This window comes from Thunnus thynnus, chromosome 3 (assembly GCF_963924715.1).
Source record: "Thunnus thynnus chromosome 3, fThuThy2.1, whole genome shotgun sequence".
In the NCBI taxonomy this organism is placed as follows: Eukaryota; Metazoa; Chordata; class Actinopteri; order Scombriformes; family Scombridae; genus Thunnus; species Thunnus thynnus.
In genome coordinates, this window is record NC_089519.1 from 2,235,943 (window position 1) to 2,257,120 (window position 21,178).

Sequence of the window (21,178 nt, forward strand, 5' to 3'; positions counted from 1 at the left end):
TGTATATCCAGTCTTGGACTCCTACCAGAGGGAAAAGAATGATCCCTCTCACTCATTCAAACACAGACTTTCAGTAAAACAACCTACTTCATTGCTACTATACAGCTTAGTCAAACTTTACTTTGGTGCTGATTACGAATGTGCGCACCTGCACTTGAATGCAGACTATCAGAGGATCCGTAACACGTTTACCTTATACTGTAGATGTGAAAGCTCTATTGGCCCATACATAGCACATGAATGAAGTGCTTTCTTCTCAAAGACACCTGAACTTATGTCATGTGTTGGCTGCTTTTTCCTCTGGAAGCTGTTTGCTGTCCTTCAGCTGACACGTTGAGGCTCGTTGCAGTGAAATGACTGGCCGGTGCTGCTCTCTGCTGGTCACAGTCGTGAACAACAGATAAGTTCATAATGATACATCATGAGTCGTGTGTATATGGATGTTACATTTTGAGATTGTTAGATAGTTTAGTTGATATTTGTTGCTGGATCTGCAGACCAGACTCACCTCCTGCTGGTATGAAGGAGCATCTTAGTTCTTTAAATATAAGTTACAGAAGTTTTGAAACTCCATCATGTCCTTGTTACATTTGACCATTTTAGAACTTTTCAATTTATAGCAGCACAAAAGAAGGTCATTGATATTAAGGGATTGTTTGCATATTTTTTTGTTGTTTATTTTACTAATTAAAGACACTTAAAGCTTTGCCACAAGAGGCAGTTCAACACATTTTATTCTATTTCATTTTAGGAATTAATGGGTAAAACTACATTTCTTTATTCTGCTACACTACAATAAAATAAGACTTCCAACAAATCTAAAAATGACCACATCAGAGAGTAATCCTCATTGTGTCCTTATGATTATTTTTATTTTCTCAATTAATCGATTAGTCTTAAAAATGTCAGAAAATTGTGAAAATGTTGATCAATGTTTCCCAAAGCCCTAGATGCAACTTAAAGTTTTATTTTGTCCCAACTAACAGTCCACAACCCCCCCAAAAAGTTGTTTTTTACTATGATAGAAGACTAAAGAAACAAGAAAATATTCATGTTTAAGAAACTAGAAGAAGTTTCTTCTCTAAAAATGACTGAAAACAATATAAACAATTATAAAGAGCAGTTGGAACATGTCAGTGGAAATAAGCTAACTTTACTGTATTTTTATTTTTGACGAATCCAACTAGTGCAAAATCAGTGCAATGATGGTGTATTAATAATCATCATGTAAAAACCACCAGTGAAGACTAATGCAGAATGGTAGTTTTCCAGACAGCAGATGGCTTTGAGGACACAAATGAGCAGGCAAACAAGAACAAGACTGAAAAGTGAAGCCAACAGTCTGACAGGTGCATGACAGGTACATTTAGGGACTCATGTGGTGGTACAATCTAGTCAGTTCAGAGTGTTTGACATATAAAGCTGCTTGAGAAATTACCAGACAGGAAGACTGAAAACTTTGTGGTTTCCAACCGTGGTAAAGTAAGTTCAGACGAATAAGGTTGCATTCAGCTGTGACTTGCAGTAAGCTTTCCTCTTAAAACCCACACTCACAGACACATACAAATACCACCAGGCTATTTGGATCATTGGTTAACTATGAAGGTGTGAATACCAGAATGTGGACACACATGTTGCGTGAATGACCAGAGCATGTGCTCTCTATTTATTAAGATCAAATATTAACAGTTTATTCTGTGCAATTATTCAAAATAAAACATTTTGGAACTCAAAACCACATTTAAACCACTGAACTGTTGTTTTTAGTATTAACTGTCGGACCTCATTTCTATGCTCGTGGTTTCGTTCAGTGTGCACTTCCTGCCCTCTACTCACAAACTGTCTCGTGCCAAAGCAAGAATAAAATTTATTTTAAATAACAAAACAAAGACTGAAGAAACACAACTGTAGTGTTGCTGTGGAGGTTAAAGTGAGTAACAAAACACAAAACAAAACAGATACGTCTGTTCATCTGTGTTGCTTTTATTGAATATATATTCATATATATTCGTTTGTACAATAAAGCCACATACATGCCACGATACCACAGATGGAGATAAAACTGTTTCTTTTCAGACAAACGTCTGGCAACATTTACAAATATCACTGTGAAGTTTGATTCAACAGCACAAACGTTGCATCATAAATGCATCAAAGTCGGCAGCTTTGTTCAGCAGAGAAGAAGAACAAAAGTATAAAAGCAAAACACAATAGATAAAAAAATATTATTATTTGTAATTACCTCTCTTATAATGATACATATTATATCAGATTTTTATTTAGTATCATGTGAGAACTCTACATTTATGAAAATTATTAACCCCACATGGGTTGTCATCAAATTTAAACAAATCAATAATTTAATCTAATCTGATCATTGTCCTGATTTTAACCTCCTGCTCTGGTTTCTTTTTAATCACACTTCCTTTTACATATCTCACCTGTTCATCATGTAGTTTTTAGAGCTCAGTTGTGATTTGTTTCTGCAGAATCACTCACATGTAGCTTTGATTAACCATCAGAGCAGAGTATTTCCCTTCAAATATTACTATGTGTTATTATAAATAGCCTGATCATTCTGCAAGGTTTCTTGTTTATTGTGGTTATTATACAGTATTAATTGTTTAAGAGCCATGCAAATAACTTCCAGTAACACCTTAAGTCCTCTCAGTATCAGAATGATATGTTTGATACTTTTGTTATGAGTTGAGACCAGACAAAACTTTGTGAAAGCACAAAGGAATGAAGCAGTCAGAACAGGAGCATCACAAACAAATAAGTTCAAATATTACAGTAATGATGAAGTAAATCATACTTAAGCAACAATTAAACACTTTTTTGACTTCAGTTTTTTTGTACATTTTTTAATGTACATTGTTGATTGAAATTATTTGTAAATTTGATTCAAGCAGGAAACACTCAAAAAAAAAGAAGAATATGATCACCAAGCAGATAACGTCAGATCTGCTTTTCTAAACAAAATTATACGGGCTCGACACCGAGTCCTCCGGAGCTGCTGGAGGACGGACTCCGTTCTTGGTCATAATTTCATACACATATTCATTGGGGGCCTGCGGAGCGCGTGTTGTCATTCTGCTGCAAATCCAACGTTTCACCTGTTGGTAATGAAATATCACTGTAGAGATTATATGTGTGTGTGTGTGTGTGTGTGTGTGTGTCAGAAAATGAATACTTAACAAAACAAAAATTAAAGGGGACTTTTTTTTTGACATAGGAAGGATGGTTTCAGTTCACAGTAGAAACAATTACAAGACGATTTTTCATGAGTGAGCCTATGCAGATTATAATCAGTTATAAGGAAATGACTCAGAGTCTCCAGTTTTCTTCTAGTAAACATTCAGTCTACACTATTTATGCAGTCAGGATCGTGATCTTTCTGCAGAGGCATCATAAATACTGGATTACTTCTGAGTTCTCTCTGCAGGTATGTAAACCAGGTAAGATAGTGTATTCTAGCATGTCAATATAAGCAGATCCACTTTATTTGACTAACTCAGACAGATGAAACTTCACATTATCTTCACATAACCTTTAAAATACATTTTTGCTCATAATGATGACTGTAGATTTTGTCCTCCATCACTTACATTGTAAGTACATTTGGAGGGAATCTTCTAACGGTCGGTATGGACAGGAGGAATGATTACAGCAAGAAAAAAACCTGTTTCAATGTTCATATGTGCACCTGACTGTTGTTTTAAGACAGACTTGAAAGGATTGTGAACTTAAAATGTTTTACTTTAAGGTCTTGATTTTTGTATAATAATTTTAAGACTTTTAAGCTACAAGGATGTGCAGAGCATGTTTTGACACTGACACATGTGCTACTATAGAATACAAAAAATATTCCTTATGATTGACTAGGCTTTCAAATCTTAATGTTTCTAACTGAAGGAAAGGTTATTTGTCTTGAGACAAAATTAGAAAAACATGTGAACAGAGGTAAGTTCGAAGAAGGTGCATCCACATCCGCACAGATGCAGACAGATGCATTCAGTGGCTTTAGATGTAATCACCAGACAGGTCTCAAGGGTATAGACCATCTGTTTACAGAAGTTATGTGGTTTGGGTGGGATGAAGTGTGATAGTCTGATAAATGTGTACATGAACAGTAAATAACTTCTGCAGACACTGGAGGTAACTGCTGCTGCTTCGGTTAAGACACAAAGCGGCGTGAGGAGAGGTCTGAACTCACCCTCGGGACGATCAGCAGGTTGGAGATCATCATTACCAGCATGCTGATGGCACACGTAGCGACAATCGACACCAGGAGTGGACATTCCGCGTCCTCATGGTGCATGTCGGCAACTTCATCAGGAGTGACTTTATCAGGAGTGTGACACGGTGTAACTTCTGCCACTGTTTGAACTGAAGAAAAGGCAAAAAAGGTTATACCAAAAATAATATAATAATATATGCAATATGTAAGCAAAATGAGTTCCCAATAGGCCTGAAAGAGATGATCATCTAAAACAGGAGTGAATGAAGTATTCAGATCCTTTAGTAGTACATAAAAGTAGTATTAAGACAATTTAAAAATACTGCATTCACAGTATTATCAGCAAAATGCAGCAACTTGACTAATGTTATGTTTGGGGTCCTTGAGACCCTGAGTCTTCTTTAACAGCTCAAAAAAACCAAACCTTACCGTTGTTTTATCACCTTTTATCAATACATCATACTTTTAAACATAACTCTGAAACGATGACATTTCTGCCACAGAAAATGATGCATTATTTCTTTTTTATTTTGGGGTCTCTGGATGTAAAACATGCTAAATACAGGAGATTTTCATACACTCTACATCTGTGATTGGTGTTAACAGGGCTTTATACACAGCACTCCCCCTCTCATATCCACACATATGTCTTTTAGGATTTCTAAACCTTTTGGAGTTTGTTCATAAGAGGTGAGTTAGACCTCAACTGACCCCAAACATATAGTAAGTATGACTTTATCAAGTCCACACAAAACAAGAAAATGAAATGGAAATTTACACTGCAGTGGCTTGTGTTGGACCCCAAACATTGAAGAAGTAAAGCCAATGCCGACAAAACAAAATTAGTAATTAATTAGTAAAAGTGATACTACTTAGTGATGGTCCAAGTATCATTTGATCACGATGCATTATCACAGTATTTTAGTATCTGGTTGAAGTGGATCCATTTTTAACTATTTTATATACTATTGTGTATCTTTAAAAATGCGTCATATTTTATAAGATCACCAAATCTATGCAATTTACAGTATTTCCCTATTAAATGTACTAGAAGTGTAGTGTAGAATTAAAAAACTGAAAAAGTATTTATTCTATGTATTTATACTTATGTGAGTTACTACCATTAAGAGAAGACCATGCGTTGGTTTTTTTTGTTTGTTTGTTTGTTTGTTTGTTTTTTTAAAAGAAAAAGGAAAAACAGACCTTTTACAGCAACAGTGTAGACGTTGCATCGGGCTTCCCCTGCGGGAAACTTTATGTACACACAGCTGTAGACACCAGAGTCATTGGTGGTCAGGTTGCTGATGGTGATGGTGTGGCTCTCCAGAGATCCGTTTGTCTGAATCCTGTCTTTGTATCTTATACCCGGGGTGATCTTGTCCACGGAGTTTGGATTAGGATGATAGTAAAGCACGTTCTCCCTGTTCTCAACATTTCGATACAGATACATCCCAACAAACTCTTTGATGTTGTTGAGACATCCTGCAGAGGAACACTTCAAGGTGATGCTCTCACTGGACTCTCTGCAATTTGCAATGTTCTCTGTTGTAGAAGAGATAAGCTGTCTGATTAGAGGGTCTGAAAACATGCCACAGGACACAGACATCTGTATTATCTCAAGACTGACCGGATAACATTATTTCTGGAAGCAGCAGGAGTGTAATTGTGACTCACTACAAATTAATTCCAGATAACCAGAGTCTGTACGCACATCAAAGGATGAAACTTAGAAGAACTTTACTCATTTGGCACCATTCAAAAGTAAATCTCTCAGCAGTGAACATTGTTGTAGACAGATATAGCTGCAACAAAATGTTCTCAACATGTATTAGGAGAAGTAAATGGACATACCCGCATTGGTGGAGAGACAGAGCAACAACATGGACCAACAAAGAAGCATTATCTTCCACTTCAGCAGCACTGACTGCATACTGCTTTTGTTTTTCACTTAAAACACACACACACACACACACAGAGAGAGAGAGAGAGAGAGAGAGAGAGAGACAGCAAAACAAGCAGTGCTTCCTGTGCAGTTTGATGTGGGATGATGATGATGTTCGACCTGTGAGACAAAAGTAATTTACTTGTAGTCCTGAGATCTTTAGCTTGTAGCAGCCTGCAGTGTTATGATGTCGAAATCAAGTCAGTTTTATTCGTGTAGCATCTTTCATACATAACGGCAGTTCAAGGTGCTCAACAAATACAACCATTAAACATGAACGCTGAACCAGCATTCACACACACACACACACACACACACACACACACACACACACACACACACACACACATAAAGTGTGTCAGAGGTTTTATAAAAAAGAAATCATTTCACAAGATATAATGGCATTGTTATAACATATGAGATAACTGAATTTAGATCTCTGTACTGTAAATGATTGTGCTTTAACTATTGGGCGAGGACGCCCTCTAGTGGAGGTCATTAGACACCATGAATACCATGCTGTGACTGTTGCATGTCTCACTGAACAATATGAATTGAACATGTGAAAATGCATGTGACGTGTCAAAAACGAGACATTAATTAAAAACAGCATCATATATTGCAACTGTTGTCGTGTTTTCTGTTTTGTTGTTGTGTTTTTCTTGAAAAATGTTGTCGTGTTTGGCACCTCAGGGGCACCATACTTTCCTTCTGTGATATGTCAATATGTCTCCAATGAGAAAAGGCTCATCATCTGCTTCAAATGAATCACCCCGTTTGCACTATCAATGCACTAAAGTTTGCTTTGTCATTTAAGACCCTGCTGTTCCTCTCCCATCCATCCCACCACTGGTCCTCACACTGTCGCCACCTTCTCCAGTCACCACCTGTCTGCACACGTACACTTCAGTTCACCATCAGTACACCTGCCCAGCAGCTCATAGATCATCTCTTGTGCCTCTTAAGCGCTGTGTTTCATATGTAGAATTATTAGTTGAGAGCACCCCCTGGTGGAGGATGTTACAAACTACAAATGTAAAAAGAAACACTCATTGAGCATTTTATGAAGAACATCTGTGCAATCTAACGCGATCCAAAAAAAAACAGCTGTGCTATAAATTCAACTGTTAGGAAGCTTATATGTTTTCAGTTTTTGTTGATAGTGTCAGAAAGGTGATAGTTCAACTTTGTGTTTATTATTGAGGTTGCAGTGAGTGATGAAGGTGTACTGGTTTGTATTATGTTGAAAAGTGTTCCACCACATTACCATACCGGCGGGAGGCAATATTTTGGTAAATATTCATAACCGAAAAATCGGCTCCACTTCCCTCTAAGTATGAGTGATCAAAGTATCTCTGGCTTTTGTTTATTCATAGGGGTTGCATAAACAAAAAGTTCCTTTTTGAACTTGTTCTTGCACACCAGCTGCAGATGCAGGTCCCAAAACAAAAACAAACTGAACTGAAACTTTCCTCAGAAATATTGCTCCAGCTCACCATTATTTATATCAGATTCAGAAACTGGATAAAGTGATAAATCTTAACTGAAAATGCTTTAGTAGTGACTTGATACCATCCTTAAGTTGCTCCCCTTGTGTTTTGATGCAGTTTATATTTGGTTAACATCTTTGCTTTTCTTTATTCTTTTGTATAGCATTGTTTTATAATTTGAACTAAAGTGTAAAGGTTGAATGACGTTATGTAACGCCTCATCACCAGTTGCTTATGTCTACCATTTATGACCACATTTCACAAGAAAACAAGCAGAGCTTAGTTAAAAAGCCTGAAAACATCAACAGCTAAAGTATGTTTTCCTGCTTTCCTGTTATGACCAATTAGCTTTGGAACCGCTTCTGTAAACTGCCTATTTCTGCTGTGTTTGGTGTGTATAGTACCATGATTTTGCTTTTGCTTTGCTTGAATCCACAGCATATTTCAGACCTCATTATGAGGTGGAATAGTGTTATGAGATGTGGCGACTATGTTACAAGAATGAAAAGATGACACTTAAAGGATAGGTTCACAAGACAAGTCTGTCCTTAAACAATATTCAGGTGCCTCAAATTAACATTGACACATGTTTTTCTTGCCATAATCATTCTTCCTGTGCATACTGGCCATCAAGAGATCCCTTCATAATGCACTTTCAATTTAAGTGATGTGGGACAAAATCCAAAGCCTGGTCCAAACAAGTCAAATCAAGTCGATATCTTTCAAAGTTAAGTGTTTTCAGTGCCAAATTCCCTTTTTTTGTTGAGAAAAACAGTGTCTGTCGAGATACTGTCATGGAAATTGTCTGGAAACACTGAACACACATATTACATAATACACAAAACAATGCTGTGTTGAAGAAAACAATTATTATAATATGACAGAACACGCAAAGATTTGCATCAGTTCATCTCAGCGAGAAAAAGCAAACCCCATTCAATTATAGTTGGAGAATTAACAAAGAGATGATCTGTGATTGGTCAACGTATACTTCTCTTATGGCTTACAGCCAATGGCAAACAGCCACGAGATACATTTACATGCACATGTATGTTAACAAGGAGACACATCACCTAAAGACACAAATCAAGGAAGAGCCTCAAACCATATGTGGCCTTTGACCCCCTCAACATATCCTTTTAATGCAAAACACAGAATGATACCTTATTTGGGCCTAAGTCAGGACGGAAAGAGAGGAGTTTGGGCCTCCTAAGACACAGTCCTGCTCTCAGGAACATGCACACATTAACAAAGGAGAAAAGTAATGATTATCCTTACATATCTCTCATGTTATTTCAGGTTATATCACGTTATTTGACTAACTCAGACTGCTGAAGGCTCATATTATTTTATAGATTGTGGATTTTGTCCCCCATAACTTGCACTGAAAGCACATTTGGATTTTCTAACAGTCAGTACGGACAGGAGGAATGATTACAGCGAGAAAAACCTGTTTCTATGTTCATAAGGGCACCTGACTATTGTTTTAACATATCCTTTAATAATGACTTATTTCTGATGAAACATTTTGTTGCGTTTATAGATTTATTATACTTTTGTAAAACTTTTAGTGTATGAGATTTTTGTTTACAATGCCTCCGCAGGGGCTTGTGAAAGGAAAAACCAGAGAGGTCTTATCAGTGTACAATATAATCATAATTCTTCACTGAGTTTGTTTTTCCAAGATGATTCCTGATCTTGGAAAAACAAAACAATCTCTAGTCAAGGCTGATTAACATGTTTGTTCTGGAGCTCATCACATGGCTTTCATTGCTCAATTTTCATGGAAATGTACACAAATCGCACCTTTTCAAATCAGCTTGTATGTAGTTCAACTGTGCTGATACGGCTTTTAGCAACGTGTTGTGACACTATTTGTCCAATAGATGGCAGGAAAGAGTTTTAAAATAACAAGCTTAGCTGCAATATTTGTTAAATCAAAAAAAGTATTCCAGTGTACACTAGGATTTTAGGATTGACGCGATTTCATTACATTATAAAACAAAAAGCGCAAATTACACGTTTCGCATGTTGCTTCATCAGATTCATTCTGTGCTTGATTGCTATCAGGTGTGTCTTTAAATAGTCGGGTGCTGATCAACAGCACTAATATATATATATATATATATATATATATATATATATTCATACATACATACAGTATCATTATTTTGTGGAAATTAGTCTTATGGAAATGTATATTTATATCTAATTTTGTAAGGTAGAATCATAGTTGCTGCTCTTTAAGTGTATTTGTATTGGAAAATGAGATGCTGTGTGTGAACCAGTTGGATCCTGTTGATCAGCACTCGACTATTTAAAGACATCTGATAGCAATCAAGCACAGAACGAATCTGTTGAAGCAACACTGACAGAAAAACAATCTGATATGAAATCTGATGACGTCCGTGTTTAAAAGTCTCAAAGTTAATCCATTAATCTACTAATAAAAAGCTTCATAATGTTACACAACTTTAACAGTGAAATTTTCAAAAATGTGTGCAACACATTTTTAGCTTTTTAGCTTTTTAGGGTTTTATGCACAGATGAGACCATTTCCAAAGCAAGACAAAGTGAGGTGTGAAGAGAAAGGAAAAGTAACAAGAAAGAATCTTATTACCCTACAAAACAATGATGCTATCTTGGGTGGTGATTCACTTCCATGTTAACAAATGAGCTAATCAGGAAGAAGAAATGGAAATCACCCTTAATGATAATAATAGAGCAGCAGCTGAGATTAGACATCAAATCTCAAAATCAAGAGTCCAGAGATGTTCATGTGTTGCATTGACACCATGTGGTCACATGTTCCTGTCAGTGTTCATCTGAAAATGAGAGCAATGACCAGAAAAGTCACATTGTTTTCATCATTTCGTCTGAAATATAATCTACATATAATCTACAATCTAAATAAAAATAAATAAATTCACAGTTACCATTTCTTAACTTTTTTTATTTAAAATCACATCGCCTTAAAGATCACAGTTTACATTGAGTATGTTAATCATAAAAATACAACAAAAAACAAAGGCATTAAAATGGACCATCTGTTTCAATTTGACCTGCAGAATTAACGACATAAATTCACACACACACACACACACACACACAGAATTGTCACAGACTTCTATATACAATATTTACATAACAAAAATAGTTCAGGTGACTGTATCATGTGACTGAATCATGTGTATATTTAAGATGGCACATTGTCATTTTCGTCCGGTGAAGAGCAGTGGTGCTTAAAAACGTCACCTCGGTGTAATAAATCCGTGGACATTGGAGCCCTGCACTGTGTGAACTGTGAGCACCTGCCCTCTCTGGTTTGGACGTGCATGCATATTCCTGCTTGTTTTTCTCCCTCCCAAAAGTTAATAATCAACCCTGGTTGTTTTGTGTTACAGCACTGTAACAAGATTAATCATGTACATTTGCTAATGTTGATAAGATGTATCTGTTGTACACTCCTAACTTTGCTTTGGTTGCCTCCCTTACCAAACAGTTACAAAAAGGCCCAAAACATAGGCGCACTCCTGAGAACTGGAGGAAGAGAGGAAAATAAAACCAAAAAAACCTGAGATCCCCAAAATACATGTTGTTTTAGTAGTGAACTTGCATACTGGTCCTAAAAGTTACATAAACCCTGTTTCACAGAACACAGTTAAGAGGAACATAAATGTGTGAGTAAGTGACAAACAAAGCTCATGTGAAACATGGAAGGATGACCAGCGTTTATCTCGCAAACTCTCTCAGTGGTTGGTAAAAGGGATATGAAATTTGCGGGGGTTACAGTACATGTTCTCAGGCAGAGAAGTTTCTCAAGGTTTTTTAGAAGACTTTGGTTATTTTCAGCTTCAAGACAAATGACAAGGTTAGTCTAACTTTAAGTCTAGAGTTGCCCATCACTGTCTCATCTTTTAACACATTTCACAAACATGTTTGAAAGAAGCAGAAATTAAAATCTTACATTTACATTTTCTCCTCAAAAACACACATGCACACAAAACTACACATATACGCACATACACAACTTCCAGCCCCTTTCCAGAAAGCTTTCTGCTAATCCTTTCATGATATTTACTGCGTAGGCATGAGACACATACATCCATCAACCTATACATGCATATCAGAGGCTCACTGCTATCTGCAGTCAATTGGCACTGCCAGTTGGTTTTTGGGGATGTTACATATTGCCTCTGATGTTGTCGCTGCACCTGAACATTATCCTCAGTTTTTTTTTAGATCTATAGAATATAAGAGTGTTTACATTGTGGGTGAATAAAGCTTGAGCTCACAGTTCCTCTGATTAATCACAGTATAATACAGGTTATTTCTGGTTATACACACAGTTGTTTGCAATAAGAAAAGTGTGGAAAAAGAGTGGCGCTTAGAAAACCAGGAAGTGCTGATTTCAGAGGCTGCTGGTAAGTAGTTATGTTCATGTGACACGAAGAATGTCCTAAGAGAGAGAGAGAGAGAGAGAGAGAGAGAGAGAGAGAGAGAGAGAGAGAGAGAGAGAGAGAGAGAGAGACTGTCAATACACGGACAATGAAATGAAGGTGAAACTAATCTTTTCAGTTGTTTGCTTGGGACATTATAGTGTATTTACCTCAGACTGTGCCATCTCCGCGTTCTTTATACGTCTCCACATGACCACCTGGAAAAAGATTTAATATCAAAGTCTGGATTAAATCTCCAAGAGTTCAGATGAAAAGAGCGATAAAATAAAATCTGATTAGTTAGACACAGTAAGTCAAATAGCATAGACATACCTTGCTCAGCATCTAATTCACATGTAGGAACCTCTCGATGGTGACCTGGAACAAATTAAAGATTTTAATGTGGGTTAAATTAGGTGTAAAACCATCACCATCTGCTGAGACCAAGACATGCGAACAAGGACGTTAACCATCTTTGTTCGCATGTCTTGATCAATGGGGAGTCGTCTTTGCTTGCAGATGTCCAAAGCATGAGTCAGTTTATATCATGATTCAAATGTTGGTGATTAATAACCAAGCCTAGTTTCCCGCAAGCCCTGGAAAAATACTAAATACTGTATGTCCAGTGTAGTACATCTTTAGAGTGAGAAGGAACCCAGTACAAAGCAGTTTTGACATTTTGACACCCAGCTAGTTCAGGGACCGTAAGGTTTCTTGGTCAGTCAACAAAATGTTCTACAACCAAAATTCCTGAACAAAGTTTGAAACGCAGCAGGAGTTCAAGCTTGAACAGGCCTGGAAGGAGATCAGAAACCTGTCTGTGGTGAGCGTGTTTGGTTTCAAGTTGCATCAGCACAAAATATGCTGTCATTTTATTTCAAAAGGACGTCGGCTGATACTTTTTAACTACATTCATCAGTAAGGATGGAGCAGGAATATTGATATAATAACAAAGCAGACTTGTGCTTGATTATTCTAATTCATTTTAGCCAGCCAAATTTGAATGCACATTAATCACCAAACACCACTCATGAATATGTCAGCAGGTTTGTAGCACTTATTCAGTAAAACACATTTAAGACATATTGGATGTTAGCCCTTCATGCATGAGTTAGAAAAGAACAAAAACAGAGATAACAGTATGTCCAAAGACGGACGTACTCATTAGGGGTGTTGTAGAGAACCTCCGGGCTTCTGTCAAGGAAATGATAGAAAATGAGACTGAGTGCACACCCAGTGTGGATGACGCATATCTATTTCTGCTTACTTCAGCAATCTTTGTGACGCATTTCATTTTGTAGAACACCGTCTAATATTGGAAAGTAATTTCACTCCATTGTTTTAACCTAATGTGAAGTTTGCAGTAGCTACATCGCTTAATCCACCTGAACAAGAACAGAGTAACTTCCCCATCCTAAATACAATGGCTGCCTGCCAGGTATGCAGAGGGCAGAGCTACAGGATTTTCACATCAAACTGTGCCAGTATCAACTTTCACCTATTGTCTTTTTATTTCCTTTAAGCTCCTTGTGGTTTACAGAAAGCACCCTTCAACCCTTCACAACATTTTAGAACTTTAGTATTCAAATATCACATTAAAAATATAAATTAATATCATGATCAAATATCATAGTGGTGAAGACTTGCTATACCAGTATATTTGATCACAAATAATGTAAGTCATGACTCATTACTGTTAAATAAAAAGGGAAAGTGAAGCTAAATGTGTGTGAGGGCCTGTGTGTTTGTACTCACGTTGAGACCGCCTTCTGTGAATCAGCAGCGCCAACAGCAATCCTACGATCAGCGATCCGATAACCACCACAGGGGCGACTATTTTGGAGATTTGATCCGACCCTTTCTCTCCTCCCTGACCTGAATAAATCCAACAGAATAATAAAAATTTAATGCTCTAATACTTCAAGCCATGATCTAAAGGAGTAAATATGTAAGTGTTTATTTAAACATGTTATGCATGTGCTGGTGGGAAGTTCCCCCTGTTATACTTCAGCAAGATATATTCACTTTCTCTTTCATCCCCCAGAGGAGTTTGGACAAAAGTTGGCACGTGGACCCTGAGTGAACATATTACCCCTGCAGATAACAGTAGACTGTAAACAAGCAACGAGAGGGCAAGCAGACAGTTTCATTATTGAACTGCTGCTGCAACTGACAGTGAACTGCAGTGCAGATACTAATCAGAAAATGGCCTTTTACTGTACTTTATTTGTCAGCTGTGACAACTTATCAGCCAATAACAGTACAGATAGGGTGGCTGTGAAGTTGCCAAGTGAACCAGTTAATGAGTCGTTCCACTAATGAGAATGAACAGTGTAAAAACTGTAGTTCCATAACATGAGAAGCATTACCCAGTGTTATCAGTCATAGACCATCATGCATACTTGTCTTTCTTTGTGAGGAGTGAGTTGAGTGTTGAGTGTTTGAGGATGATGTCAGGTCAGATTTAGAGACATGTAGCAGCCTGGCTAGTCAGTGACTTGTGTATCAAAACAACTACAACAAGTAAGATGATTGCCTTTAGTTATAGATAAAAGAAACATGGGGAAACATAATTGTTGCCAGAACACTGAACCTATCATCGTATTTATATGTATAGAGCTCCTGCTTATTTATTGAGGTTTTCTGTTTATAAGCTCTGTCCGACCTGCTAAGATGACTGTATACTTGAGTTATTTTCTCAAGACAAACACTATTGGAAACTTTTGTCCACTACATCCTCCCAAAGTGCCGACAAAAAACAAGCACCAAAGTTGACTTGTGGTTCAGGCTCCTCTTAGTTGAGCAATCCCAAATTAAAGTGCAGTGTCATTCACATTGCTTCAAAATACTCACATCTAATTCTTGGCTGAAGCTGAAATTATTTTAATGACGTCCATGTTTCTGTGTGAAGCAGGACTGAGCCATTACTTTAGGTTTAAAAGATATCAAGTGTTCAACAACAAATACCTTCAGATGCTGCTGTGTCCGGTATTTCCAATGTGACCTCGTCCTCTTTGCCGCGACTGGAGTTGAACACTACGCAGGTGTACTTGGAGAAAATGGAATTTTTCAGCAAAGACAGCTTGCTAGACAGTTTAAACAGACCATCGTTTGTCAGCTCTGCCTCCATTTTACTGCTTGCTGGCCACTCCGTGTTGTGCTCATCAAACCAGCGAAGTTTACCTTCTGGGTATCCACCGACAGAGCTACAGATCAAGGTGACATCTTCTCTTCCAGTAATGTTCACAGGGATGGAGCGTATTGTTGGTTTATTGTATTTGGCTGCCAAGACAGAGATAGAAAGCTAACATGTTCATTAACCTGAATATTGCACCATGACGTCAATCAATACCAATAAAGTATCTCAATATAATTTATTGACCATGATTTTGGACTAGTAATATGAAGTACAACCTGTGACAAGCAAGACAGATAATGAAGAAACTGGCTACTGCAACGGCTATTTCTATTATTTGATTATATGTCACAGTGAAATTGAAAGTAAAGACTCTGGGACAGAGCTTACACAGCTGAAGGGAAATACCAGTCTGGTCAGAAAGTCCCCTTGATCTCTAAACAATCTCAATTCCTTCAAGGCCATAATTAAACCTTTCAGCAAGTTACTAGAATGAAAATGTTCCTCAAAACAGAAACAACCATGGTTGAGCTTTGAAATTAGTTGGTATGGATTAGCTTTGACAATATATTTTTGACTTAAAATGGTCGTCTGTCTGTATCAAATAATTATCAAAATGTTTTAGTGGTCAGTCATGACTGGAGGCTCTCACCTGTGACTCCAAGGCTGGTCACTGTTTCCTCATCATCACCACTGTCTGTCATCACCAAGCATGTATAATCTCCATTGTTCACCATCGTAGTGTTGGTGATGAGCAGGGATATGTTCATATTCTTGTCGTTCCAGGATGACTCAGCAAACCTATAGCCAGGCTGCACTTTAGTTTCCCCTCGGTGAAAAAACAGTAAGTTATCCTCAGAACCCTTTTTCTTCCAAGTGACCGTCAGGATTTTTGGGTCTTTTACTTCTTCTGCGGTTGTGACAACACAGTCCAGCATTGACTGCTGGCCATACTGTCCCACGTTTCCAGTCTTGCATTCCACTTTTACAAAAGCTGTGGAGGAAAATATATTTTTAAAAATGGATGAGATGTGTGAAAGCTCCTCTGCTTTGAGCTCCTTGGTGCTGCTGTTCTCTGTCTGCAGGAGCAGGTTCCTGAGAGCACACTGATTAGCAGGATGGGACTCACCTGGACCCAGTGTGTCCCATGTATAAAACCAGAGAAGCTGCCAGTTCAGCAGACGTACCCCACCTATTTGTTATTTTTTGTTTGTTTTGAATTTTTTTGTTTTAAATAAATTGACTTTTGTAATATTGAATACCCATGTGACTTCAATGTGAAGTCTGTGACAGATATTACATCAACAGCAAGCAGCAGTTAACACTTGAAATTCTCAAAATACATTCTCAGATTATGGCAGAACTTACATTTTCCTTCAGTTTGTGCTCTGATAACGATGAAAAACAAGAGGAGGATACCAACGGAGGCCATGTTCATTCACCTGAAATGACAATTAAAGTAAACAGTTCTCAATGTGGGGATCATTAAAATGTAACACACACACATGTTTTTAACCCCCAAGAATCTATTTCTGAGTCAAAGTGCAGAGTGAAAAGAGTAGTCAAGTTCATTGTACAAGTGTGTCTGGGACACTTTTGGCATACCTGGGTGCACTTGGATATGACTCATTTAAAAGAAGATGTAGATGTAATATAGATAAACAGGCTTTGTGTGACTTTTGGGAGGTTTGTTTGTCTCCACCAATGAAAATGATGAAAACAGAAAACAGGTGCGCTTCGAGTCGTACACTGTTGACATGTTCTGAGCAGGCGAGCAGCAGATGGAGCCAAATGTGGTCAATTTTGGCAGCATTAATTAATTAACCACCTGATTGCCATCGCGGGCAGCTAATCTTGCCTGAAACACTTACATCCTGATAAAAATAATGAAATAAAACATCAACATTCAGGGGAAAAAATGTTGAGAAAGAATTTCATACAGTGTTCGTATTATTCATTATTATTAACTAAACTGATCACAGGACAACTGAGTTGCAGAACCACCTACTCTGCTCTGTGCACCTGCATGAAAATAGACTGTACTGATAGTATAATCCTTGCAAGGAAAAAACTGTTTCCCCTAAATTTCCCCATGATTAGTTTCCTGCTCGAGTGACATTATTAAAGTTTAACTTCTTTCATTTTTAAACTATCGAGTTTATTCACAGTGAACTGAACAACACAACAACGACTCCCACAGCAGACATTACTGTCTTTCAGAACTTCTATCATAATGTTCTAAGCCTTTATACACTCTAAACTTTTAAACATTTGAATAGGTGCATAAACAAAACACAATGTTCACTACAGACTTATTACTAGAAAAACTTGACCCACAGTGCTGAACTGCATCTCAAATAATCTTCAAGCTTCCAGCTTTCAGATGATGTAAACCACTTCTATGTGGCAGATTATCTCCCCCAAAACATCCCCCGTTCCCTCGGAGGCAATAATCTTGCGGATGACAGATTTTTATCAGTGTGTGCCCGTAGTAATTTTCCACTGAGTTTGTCAAAATACCAGTTCAGAGCTCATTTGTAATTTAGCTTGCACTGACCATTGTGCCTTGGTGGTGCTTTGCTTTGGTTCTTTACTTATTTCCTTGACTTATTTCCTCTCCAGCAACTAGAAAGAGTCTTATAATCTGTTCCTTATCGCTAGGTCTTATTTGAACTTTTTTGAATAAATTGTTTGAGACAAAGTTGAGTAACCTTCCCTGGAAGAGCACAATGGAAACAAAACCTGAGGCTGTGAAGCTGCATGCAGTCTTGTTTAAATTAGCATTTTTGTATTAAAGTAAACTGTTTTTTTTGTGACCGTGCAGTTCTCAAGCTGTTATTCATTGTTCATGACATTTTGTAGAAGATGAGGTTATTCCTAAGAAGTTGACAGAACTGCTTACTGTAGAAAATTTAGGCTGAATCAAGTCACCAGGATTAAAACAAGGACTGTAGTGTGTACACATTAAAAAAGCATTACTTCAAAAAAAAGACTGAAATTTTGGCTATAATCTAAAACTCTTTCATGACATAAAGAGACAGACAGCTAATCCTTGTTTTTCTAAACAGTCTGAAGCTGGACAGAGAAAAACATAGATGTCACTGAGAAACAGTCAATCTCCCATGACCACAGACTCTCCAGAGAATACCCCATCCACTGTTCTGTGGATAGGGTTATTTTTATTGGAACAGAGCATATAATATTCACTGATCCCACATAAAATTGTTTTTTAAAGCCATTTGATCACCTATAACTACTTGCTTGGTCACTTTTCAAAATCTGTTTCTACTTGGATTTTAAAATATGAGCCAGAAACCATGAGTGGGATGTAGGTTTGTATTATTTCAGGGAATTTGGTGATGTTTATACTGTTTCAGACCATGAAGTTGCACAATAACTTAAAGTGATAAACATTCTCTAATGAGTCTAAATATCTGCTTGCTTCTGCAAAATGGCTCATTGTTCATGCAAGTTTCACATGTTGTAAATGGCGGTCAGACATGTTTAACAGGCTGTGTTTATTAGTGTTTGTTTTGTACTTGAAAGACTCTTAACCCCGTACATTACACTGACACAGTCACACCGAAAGAGAAAGCCCACTTAAAAGATATTTTTCATATCACTTGAAGAGTTAAAAGAGTTGCCAAATATCGAGCGATATCTTTTACACTTCAAGGAGCTGGAGAACAAAGAGTCACAGTTCGCTAGTCAAAGGGTCAATGTCACTTCCTGAGCTTAAATCTTTTAGGATAACCCGCTCACTCGGTCACTCTGCTCCTACAATGACATCTCGGCTTGTTTCCTGATTTTATTTGCATACATATTTGCGTACATCCGGCTACACCTCTTTATCCATGCACACCTCACACCACTACTGCGACTCTCTATTGCCTTTTTGTAGTTAGCTGACCCACTTTTATCCTTTTTCATTTTGACCTTATTCACATTTGTAATCTCCCTCCTTTTGTTTGAACCTTAAGTCAGTTCACCAAACAGTAATTAATAACAATCTCCTGACGTCTTGAACTGGAGTCATTTACTTCATGACTTCTACAGCCACATGACAGAAACTGAAAACATGTCTTGGTTTGCCATTTGAAATGGTCATTATTACACCCACACAAAAGAGTATGGACAGTCCCTCAGCAACTTGCATTTGTAGGTGTGACTGGAAATTCCTAACTTACTAAACTGGTCAAATATGAAGTTCACATGCAAGCAATCAACAGTCTGGACAATCAGCAGCAAAGTAAAAAAGATTAGTACATTACAAATGTCTTTTGTGCACAAGTTCTTCCCCCATACAATAATCGAGCCACTACAGCTGTGTGAAGTGCGTGGTGGATTCCTGTGTCATCATCAATCCACCCTCAAGGATTTCTCCCGAGTTTAATGCACTGACGCCACGCACGCACATCATAGTTGTGGTTTCAATTTCAGTGACTGTTTTAGCGGAGACTGAGTGTGTTTCTCACAATTCTCTTCTCCAAGTCTGCATACCATCAACATGTGAATGCCCTGACAGTCACTCTTCAAGGACTGAAGGATTAAGGCTATTGAAGCTGAACAGCTGCACGACAAGCTGTATTGTAGGGGAAAGTTGACCTGAGCAACATCAGTAATAACCAACAATAAAATTCCTTCAATCAGTGACCAAGAATACCAAAAACTAAACTTGCCAAACTGTATAATGGTGTTGAAGTTTTGAAAATACCTCAAACACATCTTTGTCATGGCTTTATTGCAATTTCTTGTTACTTATCAGCCATCAGTGATTTAAAATCAGTCGATAAATATCAGTCCAGCTGATAAAGTGAGTCAGTCCTCACTTTTTACATTACATCAGGTGCAACTCTTGTCACTTATTTCTACTCATCCGGTGAGGTTTCAAACATAAAGCCCAATTAAATCCCTTAAACAATCTCTTATCCAATCTGATCTACACACACACACACACACACACATATATATATATATTTATACACACATATATATATGTGTGTGTGTGTGAGAAGATCAGATTGGATAAAAGATTATATATGTATATAAATATATATATGGTATATACATATAGCAAGTAGTTTCTATAGGATACATCACACTTCCTTAATATAAAATCATTTGCATGCTTAATTTGAATGTGACGTTCATTCTTGATGGAAATCATGATACAAATCACTAGTTCCTTCCTTATTGAGACATGCATTTTTTTTTTAAGTTAGTAACGTATTTGCTCAGTTCCAATATTGGTGCTTGGCGCTGTTGAAGAGCTTGCAGGCTGAGATAAGACCTAAAAAAACAAACAAACAATGCAGCAATATATCATACTATGTCTGCGCTAAATGGTGATGTTATCGATATTCTTATGTTATAAGAATCCTTGATATATTTTAACATTAACAGTTTGTATTTTTATATTCTAGAGGAAGAGGAAGCTCTGTCTCGACGTCAAACAGTCATGCACATGAATCACAGGCTGTTAAAGCTTGAAAGTCGAACCGTAGCCGGAGCGAAGTTAGCTTAGGAGCGCATTTCATGTTGCATTAAATAACATATACAGCACATAAACAGCGACTGTAACCCATCATTAATTCCATCGTGAGCATGCGTGAGTCAACGTATTTACAGTGTGTATAACACACCAGCTGTCGCTGCCATAGTTTCTGCACCACATGCAGCAACACGTAGCTTAACTTCATCTTTAGTGTAACATAAACATGTCACATAAACAGTAACAGAGGTTAAACTCACCGCACACGCTCCTCTATGAAGTAGCCGTGTTGCCTGTCTGGGGGGGAATGTCTCTCAACAGAGGGACTTCGGGTTTTTCTCACTCGGTCGACTTTACTTTCACTTTCATTATGACTCAACGCTATGCGTGGCTGGCTCTGTTATTGAAAGCTGACAAACTTTAAACACAATAGGGGTCAA

At 37.5% G+C, this 21,178-nt stretch overlaps 3 protein-coding genes across 6 annotated transcripts in view; all 3 read right to left on the bottom strand.

The window, feature by feature from the left end:
* Positions 1-1,967: 1,967 nt before the first annotated feature.
* Positions 1,968-6,611, bottom strand: LOC137174727 (uncharacterized). Of its 2 annotated transcripts, none has more exons than XM_067580195.1 (4): positions 6,092-6,611; positions 5,444-5,782; positions 4,217-4,380; positions 1,968-3,116 (listed from the first exon to the last, which is right to left on the bottom strand). In XM_067580195.1, the coding sequence occupies exons 1-4, from the start codon at positions 6,168-6,170 to the stop codon at positions 2,973-2,975; spliced, it is 726 nt and encodes a 241-aa protein (XP_067436296.1). In that variant the 5' UTR covers positions 6,171-6,611; the 3' UTR covers positions 1,968-2,972. The 2 variants fall into 2 exon arrangements, with proteins under 2 accessions (XP_067436296.1, XP_067436287.1); XM_067580186.1 differs by having other exon boundaries at positions 4,217-4,389; positions 6,092-6,608.
* Positions 1,968-21,178, bottom strand: part of LOC137174739 (uncharacterized) — a 48,747-nt gene continuing 29,536 nt past the window's right edge. Inside the window, exon 5 of the mRNA XM_067580204.1 lies at positions 1,968-2,441. The gene's annotated coding sequence lies outside the window, so the exon portion shown is untranslated. The remainder of the gene's footprint in view (positions 2,442-21,178) is intronic.
* On the bottom strand, positions 10,610-21,116 carry zgc:174863 (uncharacterized protein LOC100136852 homolog). 3 transcript variants are annotated; one of them, XM_067580129.1, is made up of 8 exons: positions 20,999-21,116; positions 16,616-16,689; positions 15,900-16,241; positions 15,079-15,393; positions 13,867-13,986; positions 12,445-12,489; positions 12,282-12,329; positions 10,610-12,131 (listed from the first exon to the last, which is right to left on the bottom strand). In XM_067580129.1, exons 2-7 carry the CDS (start codon positions 16,683-16,685, stop codon positions 12,283-12,285), a joined length of 939 nt encoding a protein of 312 aa, XP_067436230.1. In that variant the 5' UTR covers positions 16,686-16,689; positions 20,999-21,116; the 3' UTR covers positions 10,610-12,131; position 12,282. The 3 variants fall into 3 exon arrangements, with proteins under 3 accessions (XP_067436230.1, XP_067436238.1, XP_067436246.1); XM_067580137.1 differs by lacking the exon at positions 20,999-21,116 and adding an exon at positions 16,853-16,896; XM_067580145.1 differs by lacking the exons at positions 10,610-12,131; positions 12,282-12,329 and having other exon boundaries at positions 12,461-13,305.